This window comes from Haliotis asinina, chromosome 10 (genome assembly GCF_037392515.1).
Source record: "Haliotis asinina isolate JCU_RB_2024 chromosome 10, JCU_Hal_asi_v2, whole genome shotgun sequence".
Lineage (NCBI taxonomy): Eukaryota > Metazoa > Mollusca > Gastropoda > Lepetellida > Haliotidae > Haliotis > Haliotis asinina.
The window spans coordinates 41945901-41965057 of NC_090289.1; the positions used below are offsets into that span (position 1 = coordinate 41945901).

The 19157-nt window shown below is 38.8% G+C and overlaps 1 protein-coding gene across 2 annotated transcripts in view; it reads right to left on the reverse strand.

The window, feature by feature from the left end:
- The window catches only part of LOC137298078 (activin receptor type-1-like), a 50374-nt gene extending 44019 nt beyond the window's left edge, over window positions 1–6355 (reverse strand). Inside the window, exon 1 of one of the 2 annotated variants that reach the window (XM_067830145.1) lies at window positions 6259–6355. In XM_067830145.1, coding sequence (XP_067686246.1) covers window positions 6259–6316 — 58 coding nt within the window. In that variant the 5' untranslated portion in view covers window positions 6317–6355. The remainder of the gene's footprint in view (window positions 1–6258) is intronic. The other variant, XM_067830144.1, reaches the window with a different exon arrangement.
- Between the last annotated feature and the right edge of the window lie 12802 nt (window positions 6356–19157).

Genomic DNA, 19157 nt, shown 5'->3' on the forward strand with positions numbered 1-19157 from the left:
CCTAGGAATCAGGCTTAATTGCAGTTCATTACTATGGGAAGCTACATCAATACCCTTGCTCTTACTATGAACCCTATAGGGTAGAAAATTGATATCGCAATTATTCCACTTGATGGAGACGATCAATAGGGAGATGTTATTATGTTTTGAAAGATACCCTCACAATCACTGGCAGGAGCTGGGACACCGATTAAAGCTACTGGCTTAACATACATGCTTTGTGTCATTAAGCTTCCAAAGACTTTGTACATTATGTGGAGGAGGACAGTCATATCCTTTTCTGAGAAATAGGCTTTATCTACTTTCAACACATACAAAACAAATAAATTCAAAATTATTTTAATATTAAATCACACAGTTGTAACCTATTTGATAGGAAAGTCTGTAACTTCATGTAATAACAGTGCATGTTATTAGATTCACTAGATTCTCTTTTATATTCTTTAAGAAAGATTCTTAAAAATGTTTACATATGCAACCAATCACGGAAATGTATTTGGTCATAGGATTTTGATATGTGAAATTTTTCTACATCAAATACAATATTCTAATCCTTTTAAAATATAATACAACAAATTTTGGGCCTATTTTAATCCTCTTTTCAATTACCTATGTCACTTTTTTCTGAACACTGGATGTTGTCATGATGATATAACAAAAATGTTCTCTAAAAAGGAATAAAATGTGATTTTACATAAAATTAATATACCCATAAACATAATGAAAATCTGTAATATATCCAGCAAAGGCACCCAAAAGTGTATTATATGTTATAATAACTCAAATATAGAAGTATATATCAATTCACAATAACCTAAAAATTGAAATTAAATACATTTAACCCAAGACACATTTTAATGAAAACCTTAAGAATTTCAAGAAACGAACATCACAGTATATGCTTCATGTCCAAAACTTTTTTCAGGCAGTATCACTGATAATGTCATCCAAATTCAATTCCCTGGTATGTAACCAGATATATTTATAAAACATATAACTGTAATGTCAACAGCCACAACAGATCGCAACAGGTGCTTGAGGCTCTCAGAAGCAAAGCACCATGATTTTTCTCCAGTATCTTTCTGGTCAGCTCTGGGTCAAGTGCCCAACAGTCTCAACAACTGCTCAAGTACGGCAATTTTTTGGCGCTTCTCATCTAATGCTGCTATTACAGTGATTATAGTCTGGGCCTTCGTCTCGACCAGTGGAGCCAGAGAGAGATGAAGGCATCATTGGACGCCAACAAATAAATGACCACTCTTTTCCTATAATTCGTAACTCGGGGCAAAAATTGGTGTGGTTGAGATTCCCGTCCATCAATTTGGAGAGAAGAAAGTCACGTATAACACTGTGATTGGATTCACCTAACAATCTGACAATAACCCTTTCTTATTCTAATTCCACAACATACTTTCCAGGCTTTGGTTGCACAAGCCACGAACATCACGTTCCTGAGTCATTTGTAAGAATTCAGTATCTATTATTTAAAACAGTTAATACATGGCATTATTACTTTGCTGATATTCCAACAATTCAGCCTCTTATCATGTCTTTAACAATGTTACCACAGACAAAAGCTACATACATTCTTATTTTATTTAAAACTTTCATGCTGCCTGATGATACTACCCATCAAAGTAGTTTTAACTACATTACCCTTTTCTCTACCCCAATATCTTGCAAGCATCAGATTTACTCAGGTAATAACCAAACACATACAAATATGAAACGTAAAATTTTATACAATCCCATCAATTTTTGCAGGTGGTATATGTATATAATATGCATTCTCAGTTGTACCACAGACAAGGAATTACCTCGGCTGGAAATTCAATATTGCCATTACTAGTTAGTGAGTAAGTGAGTTTGGCTTTATGTCGCTTTTAGCAGTATTCCAGCGATATCACAGCGAGGGACACCAGAAAAAGGGCCTCACACATTGTACCCATGTGGGGAATCGATCCCGGGTCTTTGGCGTGACAAGCAAACGCTTTAACCACTAGGCTACCTCATCGCCTCCAATTCAATATTACACTTGAACTAACAATAAAATCTGTACTGGGAAAAAAAGCTTATGCACTGATGGCCTTGATACCACATCCATGGCTAAGCGTTCTGATTTGATTAACGTCTTCAGAGCTAAAAAGAAGCTATTCCTCTGTCTATTGTCAAGCCAATGTGGTATACAGCATAACACACATTGTATAATGGCTATAACAGCTGCTAAAACATCATTAAAAGACACAGGTCCAGTGGTATTCTTTGGAAACATGTTCTGTGACACTTTGTTCTAAATGTTGTAGATACATACTTAAAGCGAAACGAAGATTATTGATTATTTCCTCCATTGTACAGATGAAAAATCAAATTAAGAACAGGAATACTCTTCTTCCTATTTTACTTGCATAATGGATAAGAAGGATGCCTCACCTTTTGTATCAGAATACTGACTTGGGTGGACATGTGTTTGAAGTCCATATGGAGTTACCTGCCCTTGGGTTTAAGATACTTGATTAGGGACTGTAGAATAAGGTAAAACATTTTGGTTCATTTGTAATGCCATACTCAGTAATATTCCAGATTTACGGCAAGATCTGTAAATCCAGTGATGAACAGCATGAGCATCACTATGTGCTACTGGGATACAATAGAAACATGGGTTACTGAAGACCATTTCTAAGCTGGATCTTCATAGGTCTAAGGTGAATTAAAACTGGGCCTAACACATTTCAATAGCACCATGCATGCATGTTTTTGTGCCTGCTTGTACTAGCCAAGAATTATGCTGTTTATATAGTGTTGGCTCACAACAGTACTATCCAGTAGCTTAGATATCCCATTCAGATGCTGCATACTATATCTGACCTTATCAGATGGTTTTATCCCCAAGGCAGGGTAAGAACAGGTTCCAGGAAACTATACTTTCCAGTCTTCCACTCTTAGGGTCCACGATCCATCCACAAAGGGATGCTGGTGGTTCATGACAGATGTAGTGAGTGAATGAGTTTTTTGCCAATACTACGACAGGGGACACCAGAAATGGGCTTCACACACTGTACCCAGGTGGGGAATCAACCCCTGTCTTCAGCAAGTGAGAATGCTTTCCTCACACTTTTAACCCACTGCCCCAATGCCAGCTGTACATAAGACAGAATCACAAAGGATACTTCTGCCCACAAAGTTTGTGATGTTTAAAGTAGTTAGAAATAGACTGACAGCCCTGCAGACAAAAGTTTGACTGAGACAAAGATATAAATATAAATGTCAGATTCATCATTCAAGTAATAATGCAGGTGTTGTGTTCTTTGATCTCCTAGGCCCTCCAGTCAGAATACAGAACAATAAATACCCCTCACTACTATACAAGTTTAAAATGTGTACACCTGCACTTGCTGCTTAATTTCGGCATAAAATTATTTTTTATTTGCCACAGACGTTGGTGACAAGTGGAACTAAAGATCCCAATTACCATGACATGTAATTGACAAGCCAGGACAGACATTCCATACACCGGTATTGTGTTTTTAACATGAACATGTAACTTATCAATAATAACTGAGAGTTATAGATTTTAACAGAAAGGCACAATGAATATTTTCTATCACAAACAACAGGTTCATTTAATTAATTTGTTTTGCTAAATACCTGCTAATGTCTATTGTAACAAGGAACACCCTATAACATGAAACAGCAAATATTTGAATGATATTATCCAGAAAACTGATATGAGAAGAGCAAACAAAATGATTCGTTAAGAAAATATTACCCAATTTGAAATAGAGACAGTATAAATATACAATATAAATTGTTCATCCTTTAGATAAGTTAAACAAACAGTGGGCTGGACATGTTCCTCTTTATAAAGAAGTTGAAATCAATAAGTTATCACCTTTCAAAGGAACTTGAGGATGCAAAGGCAAATTTCACAGAATGTATGTATCTGTTTTTTCTTTTCCTTCCATATGTTGTATTCACTAACAGTGTATACTTTTGATTTGATATTCTCTGTTGTTCTCTAGTTCTAAATATGAGTACGAAGGAATCGGTGTGTCTCACACTAGTTGAAACAACAGGCGCAATTAATGACATCAATTATTAAATATCATCAGTAATTAGGAAATCAGTTTTTTCCAATAAGAACCCTCAAGAGACTGATTTTGATTTCAAGCATTAATTGAATTCAAGGAAGAAAAACAAGTAGGACTCCAGTTCAAGACTTCCCAGGTTAATAATGTACCTCATGCATCTTCAAAAAACAAGTTTTGATTCTTTACAATGCAATGTTGGGTTATTTTGTATGACTACTAAATTATAGATGACACATATTGTGCATGCAGTATATTTCTCACCTGTATTAAACCAATTCAAAATTATGTTCATATTGAAATAAACACAGGTTTGCCTTTCTCATGGGCACGATGAGAAAGTTTTAAGTATTATATAATTCTTTTAAAATACTTACGATCATTTACAAAACCAGCAACACATTATACTGCTAATATAAACCAACTTATATTATCAATGTTAGAAATACTACTCTCCTTTCAATGGGATATTTTTTTTATCTTAATATGACAAAACAGATTCTCATATTTATTTGTCATGTGTCTTGTGTAACATATCTGATTATCCCTCTCAGATGTTGAGGAGTATACATGGTTTGGTGAAAATAATGTCAGAATTGGTAATTAGAAATGGTATTATTCAAGCCAAGAAAGTCCCCGCAAATCCACTGTGACAAAATTACTCCTACCTTTTTCAATCGCTATGCAGATTTGTCTGACCTGTTTAGCAGGCTGTTGTTTAGAGCTGGGTCATCTACCTGAATGCCCCAAGCACAGCCCTTATCACAAAATCTTCATGGTCGAGTAAAATATTTATTCATTTTCGCATATGACATTTTCCTACACACTATGGGAACCATATGACTGAGGAAAGGAATTAAATCATGTGTTCGTTAGCGATGTTCTCACATCACAGGGGCAATGTAACAAGGTTTGAACAACGTCTCTATCAGTTAATTGTTGCAAGTACATTGTGGGGGATGTGCTCTTGCAAACGCTGAATCACATTTGTATTGACAGAAAAGCCATGGTGTATGCAAGATGGGCGATAAATTTATAACCATGAAATAGCGGACCTAAGTATAGCAAAACCCATACACATGTAAAACCTTTGTTGCCATTACCTGGAGGGCACATTTCGGGCAAAAGGTTATTTGAAAATAATTTTCAAATTTTTTTGTCAATGTGACACCTTTCCAACAAATGAAAAATATGTGGGCATTTGTTCCAGAAAGATTGAAGACAGTTGTATTCAGTGACATGTTTGCATTGCATACAATAATTATACTGAAAACATAACTGATAAATTAAATTTAATATTTATTATACATGTATAAATACATATTTCACTCCACGAATATTACAAATATATTCTGGTATGACTGACTCAACAATTGAATTTCGCTTTCTACGTCATGATACATACAACACAATGTAATACATTGTGGATATGAAGAAAATATTCAAGGCACACTCAACGACTCCACTTTTAAGAAGTTTGTTAGAATTTACAGATTTTCTTCAAACAATTCAAATATTCAACAGCCAGTTGATCCGTCTGTGGACTATTTGGCTTCGGGGGAGCTAAAGTCAATGTTATTGTGTTTGTTCTACTCGGTTCGGGTCTAAACTTCCACAGTGGCCTATGCTCGGTGCAATATTTCTGTCGAGATTTTTATCTTCACAAATAAATTGTTACTAGGCGAGCCGTGAAAGTATTTTGTAATTCGGTCTGTGAGAGGAACATTCAAAGGGACCCACGACATATAAGAGCCCAAGCTGAGAATCGGGAATCTTTCATTGCAAAGTACAATCGCCTAGCAAAGCCTTCTCTCTGTTTGTTTTGGTACAATTATCACACAAGTGCTACCCCTCGATCTTGCGGTGGCGACACGAAGTCTGCACCCGGCAAATACACCCCAACAACTCTTTTTAGTTCGTTTCACCCGCAGTTTCAAATATGTGAACTTAAATCTGCTTGAAAATAACACATTTGCACGCACAAAAAGTATTTTCTCGGTATAAACAACAGAATGCTCAGACGACCAACACAGAAATTGTTCACTCGCAGAATAACACTGAAAAGCTCGTGAGATTCCGCGCTTCACATTGTGAGTCGAGCACTGATATGAAAGCACATGATACATATAGCTATAATCTACTCAGACAACAAAAATGAGACAAATATACGAACCCAGTTCGATGGAAGCCGCCGTTACACCTAAACACAGCCACGAGCTGAGCGACATCATGCCGCCATTAAACTGTCCTCTCGCGAATTCATAGCCCGGTCTGACCTCATGAATATGAACGAGGCATGAATATTCATTAGCCGCTTGGTACAGAGTTTCGTTCTTCACAAAATACCGCGAAATTGCCGGATGTTGATTCAATCGATCACATTGACCACCGAATCTTGTTCATATGCATGGCATAAATGACTGAATTAAGCCTGAATAGAATTAGCAAAGAAATTTTATCTAAAAATACGAAGGGAAATTTTTGACCGGAGGCAATTGAATAGCTGTACTAGTGAAAGTGTCACTGGGTTCTCAGCCTTTAAGATCCTCTGAAATCTCATGATCGATTTATTCATACATAATACCCACTTGATAAAAAATACAGGATGTACATTTATTTTGAACACATTGTACGCTTAAAAACCCGTAAGGTGTTCAGAAAACACACTGACGAAAATACGGCGACATATTAAGAAATATTTATAGCGTTATTTATGTGACCGATTTAAGTTATTGTTTGCTGGTCACTTGTTTTAAATATTTGATGTGTGACCAAGATTATTACCTATGACAAATATGAATATGAACTAACTTGGTTTGAAATTTAGTGTTGCATGCATGGACTTGAAACATGTACTCCAACCAAAGTTGACAATAAGTAACTCCCCTTTCTCCCACAAAAGATCTTCATACCCAGTTCCACAGACGGTATCGGTGGAAACGTCGAAATTAAAAAAAATGAATTATATTGGCATATATTATATTTATATGAATATTTGCTTTGAAGATTAAGCGAGTGTTAGTGTGTATTTGGTGTAATATTTCTAATCATTTCTATTTCTATTTTAGGATTTAGAATTAGTTATAAAATTGGGATTCTGCCATTAGCAGTTATTGCTCCACTGGGAAAGAAAATTAATTAACATGTAAAGCCATTTTGTGCCTGTACAAATTTCCAGTAATCAGTACATTTTGATGCTAGATCATTGGGACTTTCAATACAGGACACTGGTATACAGATTTATAATATCCACGATCCTATAAAAGAACCCTTTACATGCAGGATTTTATTTAGATAGCCGATATACGTTTAATGTACAATTAAGATACGGACTATATGCAGACATGAATACGAGATCGTTTATGTATTACCGATTTGAATTGTCAGATATCCACGGATGTGGTGGCCAAAATGCATTTGTCACGCGTGCACAAAGGTATTACTATGCACGAGTGCAAGGCTCAGTTTGGCAATATTTACACAATTTTCATTATAGGTATCATCCAATAAAATAATGGCTTTTATTTATATTGCAACAGAAAATAATATCCTAATTTGAGAAAATTGTTTATATTTTATTTTATTCTGTGAACCAGACGGCTGGGGTGTTCAGCGGTGAAATGTAAACAGGAGAGGTGTGAGTCACTCGGTGTCAAACACTTGGCCGAGTTGCCAGTGTATATATAGGATCTATGCTGAAGAATTCAGGTTAAAGAGAACTTATTGTGCAGAATTATACAGCGTCGGAAATCATCATCATCATCATCATCATCATCATCATCATCATCATCATCATCGCCATCGTCGTCGTCGTCATTACAATCGTAATCGTCATCATTAATATTACATGTAATTTCTGTAACATTCTGTAACATATTAAACAAAAGTAATGATAACTTCTTAATACTATTTCTGTACAACAGCATTTTGATTTGAAATTGCACATGGCGACGTTGTCGTCATCATCATCGTCATTGAAGAATTCTATTATTTTCAATTCGATTCTTTCTAAACTGATTGGGAATAACAGCAAAGGTATATTCCTAACCATCTTTTTCATTACGGTGTCATGTTCATTTCTGTGATATATGGGACGGTTGGGTAGCCTAGTGGTTAAAGCGTTCGTTCGCCACTATAAAAACTCGGGTTCGATTCCCTACGTGGGTACAATGTGTGTGTCCCTGCTGTGATGTTGCTAAAAGCGGTGTCAAACTAAAACCCCACTCGCTCACTCACTCACTCACTCACTCAATAAATCACTCACTCACTCACTCAGCGTGGCATATGATTTAGTTAATGGCCAATGGAAAAGGACGGATATAAACTGATGACGGATGAGTTACGCGTCTGGATGTCGGGATTAAGTTAAATGAATAGTTTTGAGATATTATAAAATTCGATACCAGCAAAGAAACACTGTGTGCATAAGAACTAACTGCGCGCGAGACTAATACACTTAAAATTTAGATTTGACAAAAACTATCACAAAAGTTATTGAAAAATCACTTTGCTGAAAACGATGTAAGAAACCCTGCAAAATTAATGCATTGACCACACCTATGCTACACGTATGAAAATTATACATCACCATTGCAATTTCTAACTTGCTTAGACCCGTGACTGTCTTGGGTCGATGCTCATTCTATTGATCACTGGATTGTCTGGTCCAGACTCGATTATTTACAGACCGTCGCCATATGCTGGAATGTTGTCGAATGCGGCGTAAAACTAAACTCACCCACTCACTCTAGTTTTCTTAATCTTTAGTCACCATCAGGCAAGTCTGTATAGGTGTTTGCCGGCGGTATAAAATATAGGGACATTGCTCGTAGGACATTAAATATAAATTTCACCTCTTTAGAAACGATAACAGTTTAATTGCAGAGTTACTTGCTTTGGTTGCAATGGAAACCCCAAAAATTTATGTTATCCATGCGGAAATTTAAAAACTTGTCATGGACAAAGGGTTACTTCCCTCAGCTCAAGACACCACTATCTTTGTTCTCCTGATGATTACCATATTGCTTTTAAGATACAATCACTATATCTGACTATATGATCAACTTATTAAGTAGGTGCTATTTTCCATTTATTACAGAGCGCAATCAATCTCAAACTCGATCTCGCGTCCATGTGTGCACTCTGCATGGAACAATGCTGTTTGTGCGGAACGTCAGAATATTAATTCTGTATAGGTCACAAAACCAAATGTTTTCCCTAAGACCTCAATGGTAACGTTGTATTTTTCTTGTAAAATCAACCACCAGGCCGCTAGCAGCTATTACATGCACATAAATGCCCCAGTAGGGCATTAAACCAACAATAAAAACGCATTTTTTTGGCAAGGCTAACCAAATCATTTACCGAGTACAGGAAGCAGAACACTCCAATCGTTCCGCGCCAAATGTCACCAGCATGAAAACATATCTACACACATTCATCATATCATGTTAAACAAGACAGCACTAAACACCGAAAAATATGGCCAACCTTAATTACTGGATTGGTGCACATGTGTGTGTTATGTGGATGCACAAAATACAAAAATCTTACACAAAAACCACCCAGTCGCAGCTGTCAGATTTCCTCTGCACTGAAGACCGGAAAAATACTTGTTGCTGATTCTGATTTGATGCTGTAAAACCTGCACCTGTGCGGTCTCTATGCAATCAACTTGGGCCAGTGACTGATGTTATGAGCACGATCCGCTGTATGACCATGATGACATGTTATCAACCAATTCACCTAACCATCCATCCTATTATGTCTTATAAGCAACATAGCTTCAGGCTGCAGGTAACTCACCCGTCCCCTAATACTTCTTAGGTAGAATGGAACGAAATATAAGTATCGGCATTTTCATCTACTAATATGTGATAGCATTGACCAAATACTATACAGTTAACATCATTTCGTTGCTAGGGAAGCTAGTTATTCACAGGGGCGGTGTGGTAGCCTAGTAGTTAAAGCGTTCGCTCTTCACTCCGAACACCCGGGTTCGATTCCCCACATGGTACAATGTGTGACGCCCATTTCTGGGGTCCCCCGCCGTGATATTGCTGGAATGTTGCTAAAGGTGTTACATAACATACTTGCTCAATTATTCACACGAGCATAACTTAGAGCATGTATCCAATTCATCACATCCTCCTAGCCTTAATGCACCTACTGTAGTTCAATGTATAGCTTTTAATTAGATTTTGGTTGAACGTATAATCTCGAAGTCCTGTTACTAAAGGTGCTGTATAAGTAGATTAACTTACTAGGCACAACCCAAGGGTTATACTGACATCCCGTCTACAGTTAAATCAATACGTTCCATACCTTCAATCGAGCTAACCATATTCCGCTGTATCTGATGTACGTGTGTAGACTATACGCACGTACAAATCTGTATTTTGATGAGAAAACTTCCCATTTGCTGCTAGGAGTCAGTGACAGAAGCATAAAGACGAAATTACAACGTTAATTCACGTGGCACGGGTTATTTTCTTCATAATTCACAACTGGCAACAACGGGAATAACGCTTGATATTGTGATGTCATCAGTTTCAGTGACGTCAAAAATCAATTGATATCATTCATCTCGTTGCCGCTAACTTTTTTTCAAGACAATCGATTATTCACATCTAAAACGTCTGAAAACATATGTATGGGTGATATCTCACCCTCATAGAATTTTTTATATGAATCATTTCGACAGTGAATAGTGTAATTTGTGTGATTGTTGTTTAAAGCTACATTCTGCAACATTCAAGATATAAAACGGCGATCTGTAGATAATTGTGTATGGGTCACATAAACCAGTGACTGACATAATGAGAGTCGATCTTCCAAATCTTGATACGACGAGAAGCACCAGCCAAGCCAGTGGGTCGAGATCCCGTTAGGCCAGGAGAGTCGATTCCTTTAGTCGTCCTTTGGGTTGTTGAATCAATTCCTACAAGGATATTAAAGGGAAATAGTTCCTGAAGAGACACAGGACTATGATTATTGATATGTTCACATAGGTGGCCGTAGGGTAGCTAGTGATTAAAGCGTGTGCTTGTCACGTCGGCACAGGTTCGATTCCCCACATGGGTACAATGAGTGAAGCTCATGATCATGTCTGGCGTCCCCTGCTCATGCATAAAGATTAGCAAAATTTAACTTATCGTGCCTAAATTACACAAAAGGCACGTGTATATGAAAAGTAATTTAGCAATATGGTTTATCGAACGTCCAAACTTTTGGTTACTGTTGATTGGATCATCTAATTGACAGATTGTTTCCGTTGTTTGCGAATGTAATTTAACAATCTGAGGTCATTTGAAAGAAATGGTTTAAGTTGACGTCATCCATTGCTGGTCAAAAGGTCGACCTTTTCTGACGTTCCCTCTGAGCTAAATCTTTATAGGCAAGATATAAATGCGTTGCACTTTTGTTATTATAACGCTTAAGGAGAGATGGCATGTGGCTGCTTGTTGAAGAACCCTTCATTTGATAAAGCTGTTTTAATCAGATTCCTAGTGTGAAGTAATCACTACAAACCACCTTGTCACTGAAACCAACCTAATCCATATTACAGTCGAGCACCGTTGTGTCGAACTCTGATAACTCGATATCTCGGTTGTCACGATACATTAATTTTTTAGGACTGCATGACTCTAAAGTAATCTTAATCGTTTACATGCAAATTTTGTCATAAACTAAAACATCCACCTGGAATTAGGTTCCCATCATGCTATCTTAATTTGTCTTGATATGCCTCTCTCCTTACCGGCCATTTTCGAATAGGGCGGTTGGGTGGCCAAGTGGTAAAGGGTTAGCTCGTTACGTCGAAGATCCGTGTTCGATTCCCCACATGGGTACAAAATGTGAAGCCCATTTCTGGTGTCCCCTGCAATGACATTCCTGGAATTTTGATAAACCCTACTAACATTCAATTTTCTACTTCAAGTACTGTTTTTGTATTACTTCCAGAATGTAATTTTGTAACACCACGTACAATGTGGGTTGTGGATTTTTAACGAACTGTTGTAAACGAGGGAATAAATGGTGTTAGTACCGAGACGTTGACGATTTATGCACGAGAGACAGATAGTCAGCAATTCCAAGTAGAACAAGTTGCGATATATTACTCACTGACATTTTAAGAGAGAAAATAAGAGAAAACGTATGAACTGTCAACCCTTCCGAGACATTTCGTCGAAGGCAGCCGCACATTCAGATGACGTTAAGTATTCACTTTGTCACGACATCAACAATGGATGGCGTCATATCGTATTTTTTTTAACAACGAAGCACTGTGACGTCATTTTGCTTCAACTGACCAATCGGCATTGATAATCGTATAGACATCGGAATCACTCACGGGTGTATATCAGATGATATTCGTCTTACAACTCGCTTTCACTCTTTAGATCTATATGCCTTGAAATAACTCGCTTTCGTTCGTTAAATACGTTTTGAACAACTCGTTGCAAGCTAAAACATGATGAAGGGGCAAAGATAAGACCTGAAACGTCGTGTAAAGAATGAAAAAAGTTGTGATCCATAAAAAACATGTATTCATGTTCGTCCAACTTTTGAATGTCTTTCAAGAACTTAAAATGACGACGTGGAAACGTAGATGTTGTTCCTTCTTGCAAGCATATAGTGTATGAGAGTGAGACTTCATTGTAATTGTTTGCACAATGAGTTCGAATACAGTTGTCGTCACCGGAAGATTGTTTGGATATTTTGGCACATCTGCCGTGCACTTCTGGAAAAAAATTACTTTGTGTTCGAATGTGACATTGCTGTGGTTACGTTCTCTGTCGACGACGCACTACTCTTCTCCACTATAGCTTTCTAGTTTTCCCGTGCACGAATCTGATGTTATTGATATGACGGTGCTGTGAGGATGGAACGTAACTGTCCCTGACTGCACCCTGTATATTGCGAAGAAATAAAATGTGTATAGTATGCGTCGGGGGAATATTTTAAGTGATAACTTGTGTACCGTGCCTGTGGGCGGAAGTATAGCCCCCTAAACCACCATATTTTCTCAACTGTCTAGCCACCATCCCTGCAATGCGGAAGCCCTAATTTATGCAATTCTAGTTTTCTTTAGGTACAGAATCTCCGAACTCAATGGAGCAAATATACGAATGGTCAGGGGTTGAAATGGTTTTCTGTCTTAAGAATCATTATGGATTATCAGCTAAAAAGTTATTCCTCTTCATCAGTTCAATGAAAACACGAGGATAATCGATCGCATAATAGACAGGCACTGGCGCTATCGTACCGGGTATATTTACAAGACGGTGCTTGAAACTTGTCGCACCTCAGTTAAATAGTACCAATGATGAAAACTTTTGTGAGTTCAAAGGGAACCACCCCTTTACCTTTTAGACTGCTGAAGCCATTTTGAATTCATGACTAGAATTCTCACTGTTTTCTATCCTGAGTTGGTTTTATTGCAAAAATACCTATCTATGATCACATCTCGAAAGTAACAGGTACGTATAAAGGTGATTAGCACGAGTAACAGGTTTGTGTTCGACCGAATCACGCGTAATTGAATTGGAATCAGGAAAGCAGTCTGACCTTAGGTCATTATCATAGACTAGTCAGTCAGATGACCTCAGATTTATGAGGTATTAGTTTTCTCACATGGGTCTCTCATCAATGGGTGTGTAAGAATTACTGGAAATACATGGAACGATCTCTCGTTTTGTTTCACACAGAATTACACTATATACACTATATACGTCTCCGTTTAATATATATATCTGCGTGTGTTTTGTGTGTGTGTGCGTGTGTGTGTGTGTGTGTGTGTTTGTAGAATTGATAAGGTTCTGTTTAACATACTGAACAACAAAAGAAAGGCAATTTTCGAAAAATACAAAATCCCATAAAAGTAAGCGTTCATGTTTATGTCTTCAGGTGAAGAAGTTGACAAAAAGCCAGTGTTGCGTTTCGTTTGCTGTTCAGTATATGTGAAACAAAAGGCGCCAACGCGGTGTTGGTATTTTGGTTTTAGTTTTTTATAAGAAGCTTGCCAGACTAAAAAGATGTTGAAGAAAAATGGCGCCAAATATGACTGGTTACACGTTGTACACAACTTTCCCTCGGACACGTGACTGTCTGGGATATTGCTTTTTTCAAAATAGATGTGTTTTGTTTTTTAAATATGCATTTAAAACAAGGTCATACATATTTAATTTAACCATTCATAATTCAGTGCCTCGTTTAAGGTACTGGGAAAAAACTGTCACACGTGTCCAGATTCCCCACATGAGCGATGGGCAATGTGTACAATATTCTACCAACATACGTGCCTTGTAATATGCTCAGAGTAGTCAGACCCTGTCGCATTAAACTGCTGGTAAACTGCTGGTACATAATTTCCAGCACAGAATTATTATTGAAATGTATATCACGTCAGCGAAACCTGCTGAAAGCCTGAAAGCTATCAATTCAGATTTAGGGCCGAGATATTTGTATTACCAGCCCACACTGGGGAACATTTAAAAGGAAACATAACCGCGCTTATAAATCAGTTCGCGTGTAAAACCCAGCATTCCCTTCGCGTTCAACCTTTTCAAACGCGTGTATAAATTTGATGGGCTGAAATCCAACCCAGAGAAGCACGCGCCGTCTGATCAATGCAACTATTGATGTAAACATTGCAACATATATTTTCCATTAAGCTTGTTTTAGTCATATTGCTGTAGCGTTTTAAACGTGACCGAGCTATTATCGCCAAGTGACTCGCGACTGATCCCAACAAGATGGCAGGATTTGAATACCATTAACATCGCAAGCCCGTTTCTAAGTAACCGGTGAACCGTATCAAATTGCGACCCCTTCCCGCAAGGGTGAAATCGGAGTTATGAATTATTGAACCAGGGGATAATTAAGCACCCGTTATAATGACACGACCTAAACAAACCCCCCACCCCGTTGAGTGACAATATTTATGATGTGTACATAACAGCATCCCGGCGTTGTGTGTCGCCTGGCGCGACTAATTCACCGTCAAACGCGGCGACAGGGAGAGCATGCTTGCGATCGCAGGTAGCTTGCCTTTCTTCTCTGGTAAGCCAACCCGCCGAGACGCGCAACGACCGCCGTTTCGCAATTTAGACACAACCGGTTCAAATCACGGCTGTGACTCTTTTGCCTATCAAAGAAGCTTTTCGCCCAGACGCCATTAAACTCTTTTGGCTAGTATCATTATTCAAATATTTGCTCTAGCTACATCTTTTCTACTTCAATCAGGCCTTTAAATAAAAGTAGAACGTCGTGTGAAAGGGGAGCTCGGAAAATGGAAAATCAACACTCCCGTAGTCGGCTTGAATCGTAAACCCAGTGTTTACTCTCGCTATAGCGGGCAAGCCTCGCCGAGTATTTACCTTCGTATTATCCCACACCGAGCTCGACACACCTGGCTCACACTGGGAAATGGTCTTTTGTGGATCTGAAAAGAGTAAACGGGGGTTTAGTAAAGAGGATAAACGAAAAGGCATAGAAAAGTAGGATTTATTGTCACCTCGGCGAGCACTTGAGCGTCGGCGTTGTATCACTTCACGCTCGAATGCAATAAAACACTTATCGGGAGAAAACATATGAACACTTCTACTGAAAAACCTGTAGAAAACGAATGTTTGAACGTAACCATTCAGTACATTCATATGGTATTCCACATCCTGCTGGCAACTCCAGGGCACCAGACAACGTGTTAGAGAGGGCTTGCTAAATATTTGATACCTGGATCAACACCATGCCTCATTATGAGTCGGTGCAGTGCAGTCGGTGTCGACATGTGTTCTCATACAGAATACGAGACTTCAGCCAAAAATTGGTAGGGAAATGTAAAGATGTGTAACATGTGTGATAGACAAACAGTCCATGTATACCAGATAGTATATCCACACATCCACACATTAATCCACCCATCTATCTATCATCCATCCTTCCATCTATCTATCTATCCGTCCACCCATTATCCATCCTTCCATCTATCTATCTATCCGTCCACCCATTATCCATCCTTCCATCTATCTATCTATCCGTCCACCCATTATCCATCCTTCCATCTATCTATCTATCTATCCGTCCACCCATTATCCATCCTTCCATCTATCTATCTATCCGTCCACCCATTATCCATCCTTCCATCTATCTATCTATCCGTCCACCCATTATATATCCTTCCATCTATCTATCTATCCGTCCACCCATTATCCATCCTTCCATCTATCTATCTATCCGTCCACCCATTATCCATCCTTCCATCTATCTATCCGTCCACCCATCCAACCATCTATCATCCATCCTGCCATCTATCTATCTATCTATCTATCTATCTATCTATCTATCTGTCTTTCTAAGCAACAACCAACCAGCCGGTCAACCAAGAACCCAACCAACCAGCGAACCAACCAACCATCTATCTATCCATCCGCTAATCCAACCATTTATCCATCCCTTCACATAACAAACAACCAGCCAGCCGGTCAACCATCCAACCATCCATCCATCGTTTTGCAGTGGAATTAGTTCTTTGGAAAACATGGTTCTTACGAATGTTGCAGGTGTGGCGTTAAACTCTGATCAAAGAAACAAACGCACCTGCCGTTTTAATGAATAAATGACTCCTATATTTGTTTCCAAATTTTTATCTTAATCGGATGTAGAATAACCTGTACGCAATTGCAAGTACGGAGAATTACGACACAGAAAAATCCACTCCGAACAACTTAACCAGGTGTTAAAGAGTGGTTGAGAGGCAACCATGTCACGTCACATGGCCGATAAACACTCCATATCAATGTGAATAAGTGCTTGAATTAAAATCGACGCAAAGAAAAAACACATATGCGAGTGTCGATTTAACTCGAGTGTCGGTTGGGGGATTTGCCTAAATTCGGGTGTCCTCGTCCAAAAGCAGGGTGTAGCTCTCTTCCTTTCAACGAAATGAATTTATTAAAGCCTCGAGCACGTAATTCCATGGTTAGAGGCTGACTCATTTATTTTCGTGGTGATTTGCCATTCATGGCTTGTGATACGCCTGTGAAGATTATTGATACTAGTTGTATTGCTGTTCAGTCTTGCGATCCAGCGTGCAAATAAATTGTGAAATTTGTGCCAAAGCACGCGCGCGTGACACCCGCTTGAAAGCGTCCTTTCAGCTTGCGTGCTTGCGTCGGTTGTATATGAGGCGCGATATTTTATGACTCTAGGGATTCAAGGTTTTATCTTTTCGAGGCTGGTTAGGTTTTCTTTTTTAAAAGGGTTAGAGATTAAATTTCACCTAGAGGAAAGCTTGGATTTTGCTATGTACATAAAAACGGATAACCTTTCGCTTTGGTTTATTTACGACAGATTTCAGTGGATCAATATTTTTTCAAATACTTAACAATAAAAAATATTAACACCGAGTGAACGTTTGTCACTCAACGGTCACCACTACTGCAGCTACGTCATGGGAAAGAAATGAATCACGTTTTGACCAGTGCATGCACGCGGTGGTCAACGTGAGGAGCGTCTCACGCGCGTCTAAGGACACACAAAAATGCAACTAATCCTCATTATGAACAGCCTGGGCCTAAATTTTCGAAGCTCTCTTACAGCGGTAAGACAGTAGTAAGTCTATGTGGCCCCGACGACTATCTTGGCACTACAATCTAGGCCCCGTCCTCGTTCCCCAAAGCGACCGTAGCTATTGGAGTTACGAACACCTTAGCGGTACGATCGCTTTCTGTTGGTGTTTCGATGCTCGGTCGCGTCATGGGTTGTGTTGGGGTGAGGTTTTAGGCCCCTTTTAGCAATATTCAAGCAATGTTATGGCGGTGACACTAGAGATGGACTTCTCACATTGCACCCATGTTGGGGATCGAACCCGGATCTTCGGCGAGACGAACAAACATTTTAACAACTTGGCTCTCCAACCCACCCACCCCATACAGACTTTTGAAGATGGTACTTGCTGTTGCCCTACTTGGCGCGAGACGTTCACTGAATAAAACAAGAACTTATTGGATCGTGCTTAGTATACCGTTTATGAGTGTAGTGTTGGTGTTAAATACATCATCTCATGGTTATTATACTGTGTCTGAGTGGAACTGGTGTTAAGCTGATCTTCCCGCGGCAATTACATTAGTTAGTGTCGGTGTAAAACTAATAGGGTCGGAGTCTGTAACCTGCCGTTACGGCAACTGTGCGTGTGCGCGTGCGTGTGCGTGTGCGTGTGCGTGCGTGCAAATCATTTTCAGGTTCCCTCCACATCATGCCAACACTTGTGAAGATGAAATACTTCTTAAACGGGCACCACACCAAACTTACATTGAACCGAATGATCACTGCTCCTGTGTAAACAAATGTTACTAAGACATTATTACCTCCGTATCGGTATGCATGACCTTCATGATTTGGTTTGACAGTGTTTGATTTCTGCTTGAGTGAGTATGGTTTTACGCCGCTTTTAGCAATATTACGGCAGAGGACACCACTAGTGGATAACACGCATTGTACCCAAGTAGAGATTCCAACTCAGGTCTTCAGCGTGACGGGCGGACGCGTGATGCTTCTGCAAAACAGTTCAGAGCGACGTCAAACTCACTCGCTCACTCACTCACAGTGAATGCTGCTTGTCAACATAACTTGTCACCTCATCAATCGATGCTAACTGGACACATCGGGGATGTGTTCAACAAACCGAAAAACGCGTCTGTGATAAGCTATCTTGAATGCGCACGGTTTGTTTGTTTGACATACTTTTCGGTTGCTGCTTCAAAATATGTCTATGTATATTATATATTTAAAGTACAATTGTAACACTGTCTTTGAAAGGATGAGAGTTCGGGACAGCAAACATGCCCCATGAACAGGTATAAAAAATAAACTTGAGTATAACTGGATTATAATTGGATTATTACATCTTCAACGACCGAGGCTTTGTTGCTTCATGGCAGAAAAGCGTGAGTGAGTGTTGCTGTACGCCGCTTGTATAAAAATTCCAGTAATACCACGACGAGAATAGTATAAAATAGCTTTAAATTCTTCTGTATTACACCCAGAAATACATCATTGATTAGTTTGTGA